Here is a 16,294-nt window from a genome sequence, read left to right on the forward strand (position 1 = left end):
TTAGAAATTAATGGAATTAATCCTGCCAACTCAGCAGGTGTACCATGAGCTGATGAGCATGGTACACCCTTGTGTACTATCAAACTTTCAAAAAAAAAGAGAGATAAAACAACAACCTAGTTAAACCTTTAACCAAGTTATTGTAACATGGTTCTTCAAAAACAAAAAAAAAAAATTATTGTAACATGGTTATTGAATAAAATATTTACCCATTTTTGTAAGATTTTCTACTTATTGAATAAAATTTATGGACAACCATTAACATGCATTGATTATAAAATAATTGTCAAAGTGGTTACAAATAAGGTAGAAAATGGATAAATGAATAAAATAGATGATAACACAATAATTGTGATTAACCATTGATTATGCTCTTACTCCACTTTCTCTTGCTCAAAGAAATAGGGCCGAACACGCCTTTAGTAAAAGCAGACAAGTAGTACATAATACAACAAAATCGTGCATCTCGTACGTTGAGGGTAAAACATATACGGAGTAAGTGAGTAACGAATCTCTCTGTTATTTTTGGGTTTAAATGAGGGTGGGGGAGGAAAACCAAGTGGATAACAACGGCAAATGAGAAATGTGGACGTTTTAATGACAATCAGCTAATGGGAAACATTTATTCACATCACCAAACAGAAATACTGCCACTTCAAAATTTGTTTGCTCTGGGCCAGTTGGGACTTTGGGGAGGTTTTACCTAGTTCTTTATTCTCTCTATTTTAAATGAAAGAAGAAACTAAAATAAAAATATCTGCTGAAAAAAAACAGCAAAGGAAAACACGAATGAAGAGCATTATTATCCATTAAATATTAAATATCTAAAGATCAGGGGTTAGAAATTGAGCGACAAAAACAGAGAAAGAATGGGAATGCACTTGGTGGTAGTAGCGGCATTTCATCTATCAAGGGGTGCGGGTGCGGGTGCGGGTGCGGGTGCGGGCTTGACTACCCCTCGAATCGCGGCTAACTTGATATGGCCTTTTTTATTCAAGCTCTGCTTAAGCGTCAAAGTTTCTCCGCAAGATTTAGTTTGTTCAACCAGGTTCTTGCTTTTTCAAATTGCTCAGATTTTCTCTGGTGTCGATAATACTAATAACACCAGTAATAGCCGATGGGATCGAACCCTTCGATTGGTGCGCGAGAGAGTCGCCGTTGCCAGACATTCGCCACGGTCTTTGCCTCATGATGATGAAGAAAGTCTCCCGTATACTCTCAATGTTTGCTCTTTGAATTTTCATTTCCTATTTTTATTTTCTTCAACAGCTTCATCACTGTATATTATTGTATCATTCCATTAGGTACTTCTTTGTAGTAGTATTAAATATTAATTAATTTGTTTATGGACCACCTTTTTCTATAAATCATTAAACTAATGAACTTCTTAATAGGAATTATTTAGTACATGCCAAATAATTGTATCCGTATGTTGGGAAAGGATCATTTTCTGTAACTTTTTAAAGACCCAGTTTCGTAATGTTATAGTTCAATTAACTGAACTGGTAAAGTAGAAGTGACAAGCAATGATGTTAAAAAAATAAAAAAGAATTCACAGAAATACAGAATCCTTCACCAACTAATGGAGGAAACTTGGTTATCGGAATTTTTTTTGTACCAAGTAATTGTTGGAAAAGGATCATTCGGACATTTTCTACAACATTATCCTTTGTTCTCGAAGACCCAGTCTCCTTATCATATCATGCTGTACGATTAACTGAATTAATAAAGGTAAGGTAGGTGAGCGATTGATAAAATAAAGAAAATATCTGACTTGTTAGACCAAACCACGCAAAGAAACATTATGGTAGAAGAAGGTATGTAAACATCTGTATCTATACTGTGTATATAATACGGAGTGAGTTAGAGTAAAACAGTTCCTAAACTTTGGTATTTGTAGCATTCTAATCCCTCAACTTACAAATGAGGCAAAAAGGTTCCTCAATCACCCAAGCATCACACCTTTTTCTGATGGAGGAAAAACTTAGTCCCTAAAGTTTAGAGACTTCAATTCCAAGCCAACTAAACAAAGTTTAGGGGACACACAATATGATGTGTAATTTATTTTTATTTTTTCAAGTAAAACTTTAGGGACTTGTTTGCTCACAAGTCAATTAATTAAATTAAATATAAACAAAAGCTTAGGGATTTATAAAGCTAAGTGAGTTTTTTTATTTATTATTTTTTTATTACCAAATATTTATAAATTGAGTTGGCAAGAATAAAAATTGCTAACAAAATTTTATAATCATGATATATTTTATATTTTGATCATTCCTTTTCTTCCTACCCTTTTTCCATACTCATATTTTTTACAATATATCCAACTAAACTCATTGAACACTTATCCTCAAATCCTATTATATATATATATATATATATATATATATATATATATATATATATATATATATATATTCCTACAATATGTTTTTCTTTTTTCGTACTCAATTTTTTTTTTACAATATATCTCTTATATATTTGAACAAACCAAAAAAAAATTTAAATAAAAATAAATAAATTGAAAGATATAATGTGTTTTCAAAGTGAGTAAGATAAAACCCAAACTTTGTTAATATAAACTAAATAAACTAACGGAACTAGAATAAAAAATAATACCACCCCATTTTTCTCAAAAAGTGACAATTTTTCTTCTTCTTGTGTTTATGTGAGGTTTCAATTTTTTAGGGTTTTGTGTGTCAATTTTCAAGGATTTTTTTTCCCTATTTGTGTATGTTCTAAATAATTTTTAATTTTTTTGGATTTTGGGTGTGAAAATTTTTAGGGGTTTTTTTTTTCTTCTTCCTTTTTCTTGTTTTTAACTTCTAGGAGAAAATAATAATTGTCATAAATTGTTAACTAAATGTGTGTAACTAAATGAGTAAGAAATAAGAAGGATTTATTCTTTTAGAAACAAATTTTGTATTATATATAGCAAGATCTTAACTAGATTTCTTAACAGATTTTAGTGAGAGAAAGTAAATGATGACTATGAATTTCACACATAAAATATCTTTCACTTACATATTTTTATAAAGTAAATAATTTTTTACTAAAATTAAATTGGTTTTGTTAAAATTAAATTAATTTCATTGAACCAAATTACACGTATTATGGGTTAAATTTATAATCACTCTTGTATGGGAGCGCCATGTGTTGCTAAACTTTGGCATATAATAATTACATTAGCCACCTCACCCTATATATCCCTAAACTTACATTTTTTAACTTAGTTAAAGCCAACTCATCAACTAAATGTCTCTAAACTTTGCTTTAAAATTATTAATTTATTGCCACATGTGCCCTAAGGTCCCAATAAACTATGCTTAGTGAGCTAATTTGTATCTGAAAAGTGAGTCATTAGTGGGTGAGGGACCATTTTGCCTCATTTGAAAGTTGAGGGACTAAAAATGCTATAAATACCAAAGTTCAAGGACTGTATTTTACCTTTACTCCATATACTATATATTAAAAGGTGTTTCTAAACAAGTTTACATGCCACGTGGTGCTCATTTAATCGAGTTTTTAATTCCATATGTTAAAGCCATGTGGCACTCTCTTATTTAATCCATTTTTCACTCCATATATTTATAAATATGGATTTTACAAGATTTGAACACACAACTTTGAGTTTAAATCCTAACGTGTTATCTAGGGTGGCAAAAATTGACCCGACCGAAAACCCGACCCGAACCCGACCCGAAAATAGCGGGTTAGGGTTGAGAATTTCGACACGAAAACTTAAATGGGTTGACACGAACCCGACCGAAATTAAATGGGTTAGGTTAAGGTTGAAAATTTCAACCCGAAAATGACCCACATAACCCGAAAATAATTTTCGGGTCAAAATCAGGTCAGGTCAACCCGAACCCGACCTTCTAACCCGAATAAAAAAGTCTTAAAAAAAAATCATTTTAATGGCTAATGGCCCAAGCCCAATTTAAAGTTCTAAACTTAAAAAAACCCTAAATGTGACTAACCCCCACCAGTCGTTTTTGTCTCCTATTTTCTCATTTTGCCCTCTCTTTCTTTCTCTCTCTCTTTCTCTCTCTCTCTCTCTCTCTAAACTTCTCTAGTTCTCATTTTCTCAACAATCTCAAGTTCTCAGACACTCCACACTCACTCTTTCCTTCTAGTTCTTTCTCACTCTTTCGTTCTCAAGTTCTCAACTTTTCCCTCTTCTCACTCGTTCTCACTCCTCAACGCCTGAAAGGTAATGGTTATTAATTGTTTTTTATTTCGTTTCGTTTTTGTTTTGAATTTCAAGTTTTGATTCTGAATTTTCCATTCTTGTTTTTTTTTTCAAATCTTCAAATCTTCATCTCCTTCAAGCCGTCAAACCTCAAACTCTCAAAGGTAATTCTTTTTTAATTTTTGTTGTTTTTGTTTCGATTTTTGTTGTTTTCGTTTCTGTTTTGTTGTTTTCGTTTCGGTTTTGTTCTTGATTTTTGATTTTTTTTTTCGTTTCAATTTTTTTTGTTTTCGTTTCGAGTTTGGTTGTTTTCGTTTTGGTTTTTGTTGTTTTCGTTAGTTTTGTTCTTGATTTTTGTTGTTTTTGTTTCCGTTCCATTTTTGGTTGTTTTCGTTTCGAGTTTGTTGTTTTCATTTCATTTTGGTTGTTTTCGTTTGGTTTGTTCTTGATTTTTGTTGTTTTTGTTTCTGTTTCAATACAGATTTGTATTTGATTATTGTTGTTGTTCTTGCATGATAATAGTATTAAGTTTATATAACGTATGATGGGTTGCTTTGTAAATTTCTAGCACAATAATCCAATTCCTGATCTAATTTACAGCAAGAATATATCTTTGACATGCATGTGATTTTTTTTTTTTAATTTTAGGTCTGATTTAGATTATATCTCTAGCTTGTTGTTGTTGACTTGTTGTTTATTTTATATTGCTGTTCTTGTCCAAATAATTTCTGATTTTTTGCGGTAATTATGGATGTTGATGTTTAGATTATATCTCTAGAAAGAATAGATCAGTTTTTGTCTCTTGTTTTAAAATAAATGTTTTATTTTGTTATAATTTTTGCAGTAATTATGGATGCCGATGTTCAGCAACTTTCTTCCGAGGAAGAGGAGATTGACTCGACAACACAAGACAAAGGAAATGGTAAAAACCAGAAAACTTCTTCTGGTAAACCTCGTGTGATTCTTACTGGTAAGAAACGTCAACGTCGGCTTTCTTCTGGTGTTTGGGTGAATTTTGATTTTTTAGACGAGCCTGATAAAATGGTAATCTAATTTGCAAATGTAAAAAGTGTGGTATACATTTTAATGCTGATAGTAAGAATGGAACTGGGAATCTTCATCGTCATTTGAAAAATTGCAAACAAAGGTCTTTTAGGGATGTTGGTCAAATGATATTAGAGAAAACATCCTCTGGTTTAGGAAATAGATTGCGTGAATTTGATGCTAATTATTTCCGTGAATTATTATCTCTTGCTATTGTGGAGCATGATATGCCATTTCAGTTTGTAGAGTTCAAGGGTTTTAGGAGATGTTTTAATTATTTGCATCCTGATTTCAAACCTGTCACTCGAAATACTATCAAATCTGATGTACTTAAGATGTATAAAAGAAGGAAAGAAAAATTAAAAGTTGTTTTGGGCTCAACTTGTAGTAGAATTGCATTGACTTCTGATTGTTGGACTTCTATAACCAGTGATGGTTATATTTCATTGACATCTCATTATGTTGACAAGTCTTGGTGTTTGCAAAAAAAGATTTTGAACTTTTCTTACATTGGTCCTCCCCATATAGGAATTCATTTATGTGATCATGTGTATGGTTTGTTAAAAGAATGGGGTATTCAAAAAAAATATTTTTTCAATTACATTAGATAATGCTTCTTCAAATGATGTTTTTGCTGAAAATCTAAAAGGGGAACTTGAGTTGATTTGTGGTGGGGAATTTTTTCATGTAAGGTGTTGTGCTCACATTCTTAATTTAATTGTTCAAGATGGTTTAAAAGAAATTGATGAGGCTGTGTATAAGATTAGAGAGAGTGCCAAATATTGTAAGAGTTCACAAGCTAGGAAACAAAGGTTTTTAAGTTGTGTATCACATGTTGAAATTCAATCTACTAGAATTTTACAACAAGATATTCCTACTAGATGGAATTCAACTTACATGATGCTTGATTGTGCTTTGTATTTTAAAAAAGCTTTAATTCACTTTCAAAAAGTTGATGCCAATTATGTACATTGTCCTTCTGTTGAAGAATGGGGTAGAGTTGAAAAAATATGCAAGTTTTTGAAAGTTTTTCATGATGTCACACTTGCCTTTTCTGGGACCAAATATCCAACTTTCAATATCTACTTTCATAGAGTCTTACAAGTTAGGTTGTTGTTACAAAATGAAATGAAAAGTTCAGATCTTTTTATGCAAAAAATGGCTTGTAAAATGTATGAGAAATTTGGAAAGTATTGGTCAGAATTTAGTACATTTATGGCTGTTGTTGTGGTGTTGGATCCACGATATAAGTTGCAATGTGTCAATTGGGGTTACATGAGGATATATGGTCAGCATAGTGTTGAATACGAGCTTGAGTTTTCTAAGGTTAAGGATGCTTTACGGAGGTTGTACGAGGCTTATGCATCCAGTCATTCTTCATCAAGCAATGTTATTCCCACTGCTAATGCTTCCAATGCTAATGAAGCTTCCGATGATTTTATGATGGTAAACAACTTTATGAGTTTCTGTCTTTTTGATGCATTTACCTTTATTGCAAGTGAAAACATATCCTGATTTAATAATCTGATTTTTTATAATCTGATTTTTTATGATCTGATTTTATTATAATATGATTTTATTATATCTGATTTATTATATTATAACCTGTGATTTATTGTATTATGATCTGATTTTTATTTTCTGATTTTTTGTGTCATGGCGTCATGCTACTCATATAATTTGATTTATTGTATTATAATCTGATTTTCTTATAATCTGATTTATTATATTATAATCTGATTTTATTGTATGATAATCTGATTTTTATTTTTTGATTTTTTGTGACATGCTACTCATGTAATCTAATCTTGGTATATAGGATTTTGATAGTTTTTCTATGGAGCAATCAAATGTGGCAATCAAATCTGAAGTTGATATGTATTATGAGGAGCCACTTATCCCCCGAGGCACCAACCTTGATATTTTGTCTTATTGGAGAACTTGCTCGGTCCGGTATCCTATATTAGCTAAAATTGCTAGGGATGTTCTTGCTGTCCTCGTATCAACTGTGGCCTCCGAATCAGCTTTTAGTACTGGAAGTCGAGTGCTTGATTGTTATAGAAGTGCTTTAAAATCAGAAACAGTGGAGGCTATAATTTGCTTAAGGGATTGGGATTTTGGGGAAGGTAAAAAATGAGTTAGAACTATTATATTACTTGTAAATTATCTTTTATTTTAGTAAATGTGTTGATTTTAATTTGCTATCTTTTCTTGTAGATAATATGGATCCTCAAATGGCAATGCTATGTGGATCCGTTATGAAGCTTAAGGTGGGGGACAACGATGACGCACCACAAACCTCGCCGGAACTATCAGAATTTGATGAGAATGCTTCTTCGAATATTGTTTGAGTCACAAGGACTAAAGTTTATTAAAAGACATTTTTTTCTTTTTAATTATGGTTTGTAATTTGTTAAGACTATTTTGGTGTGTTAGTGACTTAGTGTGTAATAGTTAATTAGGTTTAGACTATTGAAAACATTGGGTAAAAAATTCAGGTTTTGTTAACTGTTTGAAAACACAAAATTTGGCTAAAAATCAGTTTATTCAGCTAAAAAAAAAATTAAAACAATTAACAAAAGTCAGGTCAAATCAGGTTGTTTTCGGGTTGACCTGAACCCGAAAATATCAGGTTCGGGTTGGGATTTTCAACCCGAAAACTTAAATGGATCAGGTTCAGTTGGGGATTCCTTGACCCGAAACACGAAAACCCGAACACGAACCCGACCTGACCTGATCTGTTTTCCACCCCTAGTGTTAGCCACTAATCTATTACCATATTACTCCCTCTATCCTAGAATAATTAACACATTCAAACTTTGGACACATGTCGATGTACTAGTTCTACCTTATTTTTAATAAGTAAATATTAATAAAAAATTATTTTGAAAAAAATATATTATAAAACTTTATATCAATATATATCTAATAGCACATTTTATGATAAAATATGTTGTGTCAGGCTAATATATATAAAACTATAGTCAAACTTGATGTATGAATAATGAAAAAAGTTCAACGTGTCAATTATTCTGGGGTGGAGTACATGTCATTCAATCAAAATTAGATATTAATAAGGATGTTTATCATGGAAATAATGCAGTAACTTGGGATATCATTCGGGACTAAAAATTAGTTTACAATGAAAAAAACAAGGAGTATTATGTGCAACGCGCCAATGTGATATGGCATGTGAAGGTGCTTCAACTTTACACGACCCTAGAGCTGGCAGTTTCTGAACCGTACCGTTAAACCCGATTGTTTTGAGCCGATACAAAACGAAACTAAACGTTAAAAAACCCATTTTTTTTGGGAACCAAAAACCAACCCGACGACCCATTGTTTTCTAACCCAAAATTGAACTAAATCGAATTTGTGCGAACTGTTACTAATCCGACCCATTATCAAGCCAAACCGTTACAACCCAAAACTGAAAACAACCGCGAATAGATTACGTTTGAACCCGATAGTAACCCGACTCATTTTAAACCGAAAAACCGTTTAAACCCGACAAAAATCCAATAAACTTGAACCGTTCCAACCTATAACCAGTTGTGACCGAACCGTTTTCAACCTGTACCCGATTGAGACGGAACTGTTTATGACTCGTAACCCGTTGAGACCGTACCGTTTATGATCGGTAACCCGTTATAATTGAGTCATTTACAACCCGTAACCCAATTTGTTTATGATCTGATCCGTTTCAACCCACTACTCCATAAACCTAACTTATTTATGACTTAACTTGATTATAACATGACCATTTCCTACCCATTATCTTACTAAGTTGACTCGATAATGATCCGACTCGATTTCAACCCAATATGATTTGGACTTAAACCCGCTTTAAATTGGGTGAACCTGTTTTGAAACCAACCAAGTTCAATCCAAACCGATTATGACCTGACCAATAATGACCGGACCCGATTTTCACATGATCTGTTTTGAAACGAAATCCAATTTCAAACCGACCTAGTTTAACCCAAACTGATTATAATCCGACCCAATTACTACCCGACCCGATTAGGACCCGAACTGTTTTGAATCGAAACCCACTTTAAATTGGCTAAAACCGCTTTTAAACCAACCTGGTTCAACCCAAACTAATTATGGCCTGAACTAACAACAACCCGACCCAAATAGAAACCAAAATTTTAAAAAAAAAAAAACCAAACCAAACTGACCCGGTTGTTTTCAAAACTGACCGAAATCGACTCGCTAATCATTTCAACCTGTTATAACCCGAAACTGATAAACCTAACCCAAACCCGAACTGTTTGCCTAATTGACACCCCTAAACATCCATCATCTCATCCCTCAACTTGACTCGAATTCAACTTAGACAAGTAGACACCTTTAATCTTGTATATTTACATGTGTGCTCCCTTATAAATTCTTTCTATTTAGAATATGACATGTGTTGAACAAATGAGAGAATTATATGATTTTTTTTTTGAAAGAAAACTATATGAATTTAATGTCATATATGTTATGTGCTTATGTGATTGTGTCAGACTGTGAATGAGTCAAACAAAAAAGTGAAACAAGAAAGACAAGTTTCTTCATAAACCCGAACATGATATAACTTGATAATGACTAGACCCAAACTTTGACAATGACTAGATAATAATCCAACCAGAAAAATTTGTCCAAACCCGATCATGATCTCAACTGTTTTAATCTAAGATAAATGGTGACCCATGTCTGATATGACTAACCTTAAACAACCCGAGAATGACTAGACCCAAACTTTGACAATGACTAGATAATAATCCAACCAGAAAAATTTGTCCAAACCCGATCATGATCTCGCCTGCTTTAATCTAAGATAAATGGTGACTTATGCCTGATATGGCTGACCTTAAACAACCCGAGACTTGAGCGTTCCAAGGATTCAAAATCTAAACCCAAGCATGACCCGACCAAGAGCCCACAATTTATTGACCTAAACCAAAGAGATCCAAACTCCAATCCAACCCCCTTGAAACTCAAATTCAATCTACCTGTGATAGGTCGTCGTCAAATTAAACCTATTTAAGATAAAAATCTAACTTAGTCTCTCTAGTGAGTAATAAGGAAAAACAAGGATCGATATGGTCCCACTAAGGAGAGCATGCGTTGACAAACATAGACCCACAATGGTTTGGGGGTGTTTTAGGTGATGCATCAACGCTATTAATTTAGGTCAACAATGGAAATCCTACTAGAGTAAGTATTTTACATTTTAACAACATATTTACTTTTATTATGTATTTTATTACAAAAAAAATTTATTAAATAGTTTCTCATAAAATCTGAGTCTTATTAGGTAATTTTTTTTACCAAAAATTCTAATAAAAATATTTTGGAAAAGGGTATCCACCAATCAAGTCATTTACGAACAACAAATAAACATGTACTCCCTCCGTTTTTAAATACTTGCTCCATTTCTCTTGGACACACATGTCGATGCTAATATTTAATCACTAATATCTTTAATTATCAATAAATATAAATTCTAATAATTGAAAATTAATTCTCTATTCATTGAGATGATTTCAACAAGTACCCACAAGACTATATTTTTTCTTATGTATAAATCACAAACATTAGTCAAAGTAGGATAAATGAATAGTGCAAAAAATAGAAATGGAGCAAGTATTCAAAAACGGAGGGAGTAGTATATAACATTTTAGGGGATAAATTAGGGGAAATAATCAAGACACTCAAACTACTCTTTCGAGCTAGAAGGGATAAATTGAATCATAAGCTATAACAGATTCTCATGGTTACAAACATAACCTCTAGTGTTAAACCATGATCACAATGACACAAATTAAACACTTTTTTTTTTTTACTACAATTACAATTTCTCAATCTCACTCAATAAGCATAAGATAGCCTACAACCTAATTTCATTATCTATTGAACCTTGGTTAAGGAGACCTTTTTCCCTCCTTTTTTACAAGTATTAAAGAGACTAAGGGTCTTTCTGATAAACTGAACTAAGCTAAACTGAACTAAATTAATTGGAGTTGAATTGAACTAAACTGATTGAAGCTGAATTGAACTGAATTAAGGGCATGTTCTGATTGACTGAACTAAGCTAAACTGAACATATTGGAGTTGAACTGAAGTGTAGTAAACTGAACTAGACTGAATTGAATATTTTATGAGAGAAAAAAATTATGAACTGAACTAAACTTATTGGAGCTGAACTGAACTGAAAATAATGTGAAGACAACCGACCCTAAATTGAAGTGAACTGAAATTAAGCTGAAGAGAAGGGGCCATAATTTTAGCCCATCTAAAATGATCCTAAATTTTCAATGTTTTGGACCTAAATAACGGGCTTGAATTTGTCTTGATCTGCTTATATGGCTCTAAAGACTGACCCGTGATCACTTCTAATTTTTTTGCAGAATTTCTCTCAAATGTGACTAACAAAAAGAAGTGAGGGAGAATTATGTTTAAACATTTAAACATAGGTCCGCCAATAACTGGCTGGTTGCTAAATTTGGAAACGACTAATAAAACAAATTCGTAGTAGGTGAAAAAATACCAACCATATGGTCAAACTTCTTTTTTCCCGATTCCCATTTTAACTAACACGTTGACTCAGCTCAAGATATTTGCTGAATTAGCCTGTGTTCGTTCAACCTGCCCTGCTATCCTGCCGCAACTTGTGGTAAGATGATTTGACTAAGTCAAAGTGATTTAGCATATTCATGTGTTACTACTTCTTTCTAGCTTTGAAGAAAATGAGATTACGAGTCAACTCAAAGGGGATTGGACAAAAACTTTGACAATGTGACTACTATTTAAACAAATTAATGGTGCTAATAAAATCATCTATATATATATATATATATATACATATAGGGGAGGGATCCGGTAAGAACCCCTAGATATATAAGAACCCTAGATATATAAGAATCCATCTCAACCGTAGGATCAAGTTGTTTTAGACGGTTAAGATTAAAACACGTGTCCAACTTTTTCAACCCCTTACCCACCTCCCAACCTTTTCTCTCTCCTCTAACTTTCTTTCCCTTCTTCCCGATTCTCTCATTTTCTCTCTCCTAAAACCCCCAAAAATCTGATAGAAGTTGCAATTTGAAGGATTTTCGCTTCAGGTATGTTTTTTCTTTTCGATTTTGTTCAAATTTTCATGAAATTAGCATGATGTTCAAGTGAATTTGCAGTTTTAATTGGTGATTTTTGCAATTTTTAGGGTTCGGATTTAGGGTTCTATTTTTGCGATTTTTAGGAGTCGATTTTTGCGTATTATTTTGTGCGATTTTTGAGTTGGATTTTTCGTATGGAGTTTGATTATTTTGAGTTCGAGTTTAGCAAATTTAGGGTTCGAATCTTTGCGAATTATTTTGTTCGATTTTTGCGAATTATTTTGTTTGATTTTTGCGAATGATTTTTGTTCGATTTTTGTTCATTATTTCGATCAATTTTTGTTCATTATTTCGTTCGATTTTTGTTCATTATTTTGTTCGAATTTTGTGAATTATTTTTGTTTGATTTTTGTGAAATATTTATGTTCGAAAAATTTGATCTGTCAATTATTTTTTTTTGTTCGAATTAGTTCGATTTTTGCAAATTAATGTCAATTTTTGAATTTTTTTTTGAGTATGTGTATTCGAACAATAGATCTGTTGCTGCTATGGCTATTACTACAGCCTCTTCTACTCTGCCTACTGCCCCTCCTATCTTCTTCAAGGTTAATTTCTATATATTTTGTAGTTGAAGGCATTTGGTGAATTTTATGAAGAAATTGATAACAAGAGTGTCGTTTTGTCCACTTTCGAAACAAGAAACATTGAGATGAAATGGAAGAGCAATGCAAACAAACATGATTGTGGAGTATTTTTGTTGAAGCACATGGAAACCTATGAAGGACAATGTCAAAAACAATGAAATTCGGGGCTAGAGAAGGGTAATGTACGTGTCAAGACATATGATTGATTAGGTTCTAATTACATCTCCATATTCTGATTATGTTCTAAAGTAATTCTGATTATGTTCTAAGTTAAATGTCTATGTTCTAAAGTAAATCTGATTATGCTCTAAAGTAATTATGATTATGTTCTAAGTTTAATGTCTATGTTCTAAAGTTAATCTGATTATGTTCTAAATTACTTGATTATGTTCTAAAGTAATTCTGATTATGTTATGAGTTAGATGTCTATGGTCTAAAGTTAATCTGATTATGTTCTAAAGTAATTATGATTATGTTCTAAGTTTAATGTCTATGTTCTAAAGTTATTCTGATTATGTTCTAAGTTAAATGTCTATGTTCTAAAGTAAATCTGATTATGTTCTAAAGTAATTATGATTATGTTCTAAGTTTAATGTCTATGTTCTAAAGTTAATCTGATTATGTTCTAAATTACTTGATTATGTTCTAAAGTAATTCTGATTATGTTATGAGTTAGATGTCTATGGTCTAAAGTTAATCTGATTATGTTCTAAAGTAATTATGATTATGTTCTAAGTTTAATGTCTATGTTCTAAAGTTAATCTGATTATGTTCTAAATTACTTGATTATGTTCTAAAGCAATTCTGATTATGTTATAAGTTAGATGTCTATGTTCTAAAGTTAATCTGATTATGTTCTAAATTACTTGATAATGTTCTAAAGTAATTCTGATTATGTTCTAAGTTAGATAGATTATGTTCTAAAATAAATCTGATTATGTTCTAAAGTAATTATGATTATGTTCTAAGTTTAATGTCTATGTTCTAAAGTTAATCTGATTATGTTCTAAATTACTTGATTATGTTCTAAAGTAATTCTGATTATGTTGTAAGTTAGATGTCTATGTTCTAAAGTTAATCTGATTATGTTCTAAATTACATGGGAATGTTCTAAAGTATTTTTTATTATATTCTGAATTACATGTGTATTTTAATTTTAACGTGTTTGTATTTTTTTTGTTTGCAGTTTGAGCAAATGAAAAGGTTATGAGTGGAGTATTGTGGGAAGATTATAACATCAGAAGTAAATGAAGAACGGAAAAGAGTGATGAAGATGGCTAGAAAGTGGTCAAAGCTGAACGAAAATTGATATATGATTGTGTAAATCTTAAGTTTATATCTTTAGACATATATTTAAAACAATATATAGTACATTTTTTGTACAAATATGGAGATGACTATTTTGAACATGGGTATCATTTGGAATATTAATATCATTTGAAACATTAACCTGATTTGAAACATTATTTTTATAATGTTCTAAAGTATTTCTGATTTGGAATAAGCTTAAGTTTTTCTTTCGTACAATGAAGAAGGAAGAGGAAAGGAATGAGGTCACACTAAAGACACCAACTCCTCCAAAAACGACACAAAGATATTTCTACTCTAAGCTTCAATTAGTTGTCGCTCTCACCAAGTTTTTTTTGATATATATATATAAATACATTATACTACCTCCGGTCTACTTTAGTTGCAACTATTTCCTTTTTGGGCTGGTCCACATTACTTGCAACTTTCCCATTTCTTTCCTTTTTTAGTAACTTTTTAGTGATAAAATTACCATTTTACCCTTACTTTTTTTTTAAACACCCTAATTACAAAACTGATGGGTTTCAAATCGGTGGGTTTCGGGGTTGGTGTTTTGGTTTTGGTGGTTCTGATGTGTTGGGTTGGTGGTTTCGGTGTCGGTGGGTTTGGGGGTCGTTGGGTTTCTGGGGTTAGTGGGTTTCTGGGGTTAGTGGGTTTCTGGTGGTCGTGGCCGGTGGAATCGGTGGGTTGGGGGTAGTTGGGTTTCTGGGGTTGGTGGGTTTCTGGTGGTCGTGGCTGGTGGAATTGGTGGGTTGGGGGTCGTTGGGTTTCTGGGGTTGGTGGTTTGGTGGTCGTGGCTGGGTTGGTGGTGGTTGATTAATTGGGTTGAATTTGTTTTTTTTTTATTCCTTGATTAATACTTAATTTTATACCCTTATCTTTCATTAAACATGCTTAGGAAAATTTGCCTCGGCCTCCGCAAACCCTCCCAAAAATGCAATCAAAAAGTTAATTCGCCAAAAAAAAAAAATTGGGTTCACATTACTCGCAAAAAATTGTTCTTTTCTACTCATCCAACCCCATTCTCATGGTGAATTATGTAATACTCCTAATTTTTGAAAATATTTTCTTAATTAGTAATTTCTTTAATTAATTGAAATAATTAAATATTTCTAAATTATGATCTTGGTCGGTCCGTACTTTTATTAATTAACGTTGTACGCCGTTTTTAATTTTATTTTCCGGATTTTATCTTAATAATAATTAACAACTTTAGCTTAATTATTATCTCATGAATTACAACAAATCTTAGTTTTGATATTATCTATATATTTTAACTTGATTTAATTATCAAATCTAATTATTTCTAAATTATGATCTTGGTCGGTCCCTAGACATGCTACGCGAGAGGTAAGATATAACTTTTGTCTGCTTCTATACTTTTTCCATTATTTTTTGCTACTTTAGTGCCCCTTAACTTGTTATATTTTACTGGATATAGGAAGATTTCTTCGAAGAACTCCATTAGATGCTTTCTGAGATGCCTGAGGTTACAAAGTTGCACCCTGTGCCTGATGCTTTTGTCCCGGTGATGAGATTTAAGTTCAATGGGGTGTCCATAGATCTTCTTTATGCAAAATTGTCGCATTTGAGTTTCTACATTGTATGTGATTGTTTTCCTCGGCTTCTATGGGAGGGTGTTGATTTATATTAAAAACCTATTAGCTCAAGTGGTAGAGCACTATGCAAATGCATAGTTGATATAGGTTCGAATCCTACATAGGCAATATTTATAAATAACTATATAAGAAAAACTTTAGAAAATAGGTAGTAAAAGTTTAGAACATAAAAAAAAAAAAAAAAAAAAAAAACTTTAGAACATAAGTAGACTGAATTTAGAACATAGGCAAAAGAATTTTGAACATAGGAAAGAATATTTTAAACATAGGAAATAAAAACCGTTAGAACATAGGTAGAAAAAATTTAGAATATAGGAAAAAATTAGAACATAGGTTGAAAAAATTTAGAACACAGGAAAAAAAAACTTTAGAACATAAGTA

General features: G+C 31.9%; 1 protein-coding gene and 1 long non-coding RNA gene across 2 annotated transcripts; both read left to right on the forward strand.

Annotated features, from left to right (window-relative positions):
* Positions 1-869: 869 nt before the first annotated feature.
* Positions 870-5,577, forward strand: LOC110728891. The gene is made up of 4 exons (XM_021908560.1): positions 870-1,210; positions 3,990-4,213; positions 4,333-4,356; positions 5,037-5,577. Exons 1-4 carry the CDS (start codon positions 870-872, stop codon positions 5,243-5,245), a joined length of 798 nt encoding a protein of 265 aa, XP_021764252.1. The 3' UTR covers positions 5,246-5,577.
* Positions 5,578-12,097: 6,520 nt separating this feature from the next.
* Positions 12,098-14,535, forward strand: LOC110728892. Its single transcript, XR_002512784.1, has 3 exons — positions 12,098-12,351; positions 12,971-13,168; positions 14,173-14,535. It is a non-coding gene; the product is annotated as an uncharacterized LOC110728892 (long non-coding RNA).
* The last annotated feature ends 1,759 nt before the right edge of the window (positions 14,536-16,294 follow it).

Source organism: Chenopodium quinoa, unplaced genomic scaffold (genome assembly GCF_001683475.1).
Source record: "Chenopodium quinoa cultivar QQ74 unplaced genomic scaffold, ASM168347v1, whole genome shotgun sequence".
In the NCBI taxonomy this organism is placed as follows: domain Eukaryota; kingdom Viridiplantae; phylum Streptophyta; class Magnoliopsida; order Caryophyllales; family Amaranthaceae; genus Chenopodium; species Chenopodium quinoa.

What these genes read in the sequence shown, in the direction of transcription:
- LOC110728891 (XM_021908560.1), top strand. Translation starts at nt 870, where the DNA reads ATGGGAATGCACTTGGTGGTAGTAGCGGCATTTCATCTATCAAGGGGT. An exon ending in CACTCCTCAACGCCTGAAAG is followed by an intron (nt 4,214 to 4,332) that starts GTAATGGTTATT and finishes ATCTCCTTCAAG; the next exon opens with CCGTCAAACCTCAAACTCTC. An exon ending in CAAACCTCAAACTCTCAAAG is followed by an intron (nt 4,357 to 5,036) that starts GTAATTCTTTTT and finishes TAATTTTTGCAG; the next exon opens with TAATTATGGATGCCGATGTT.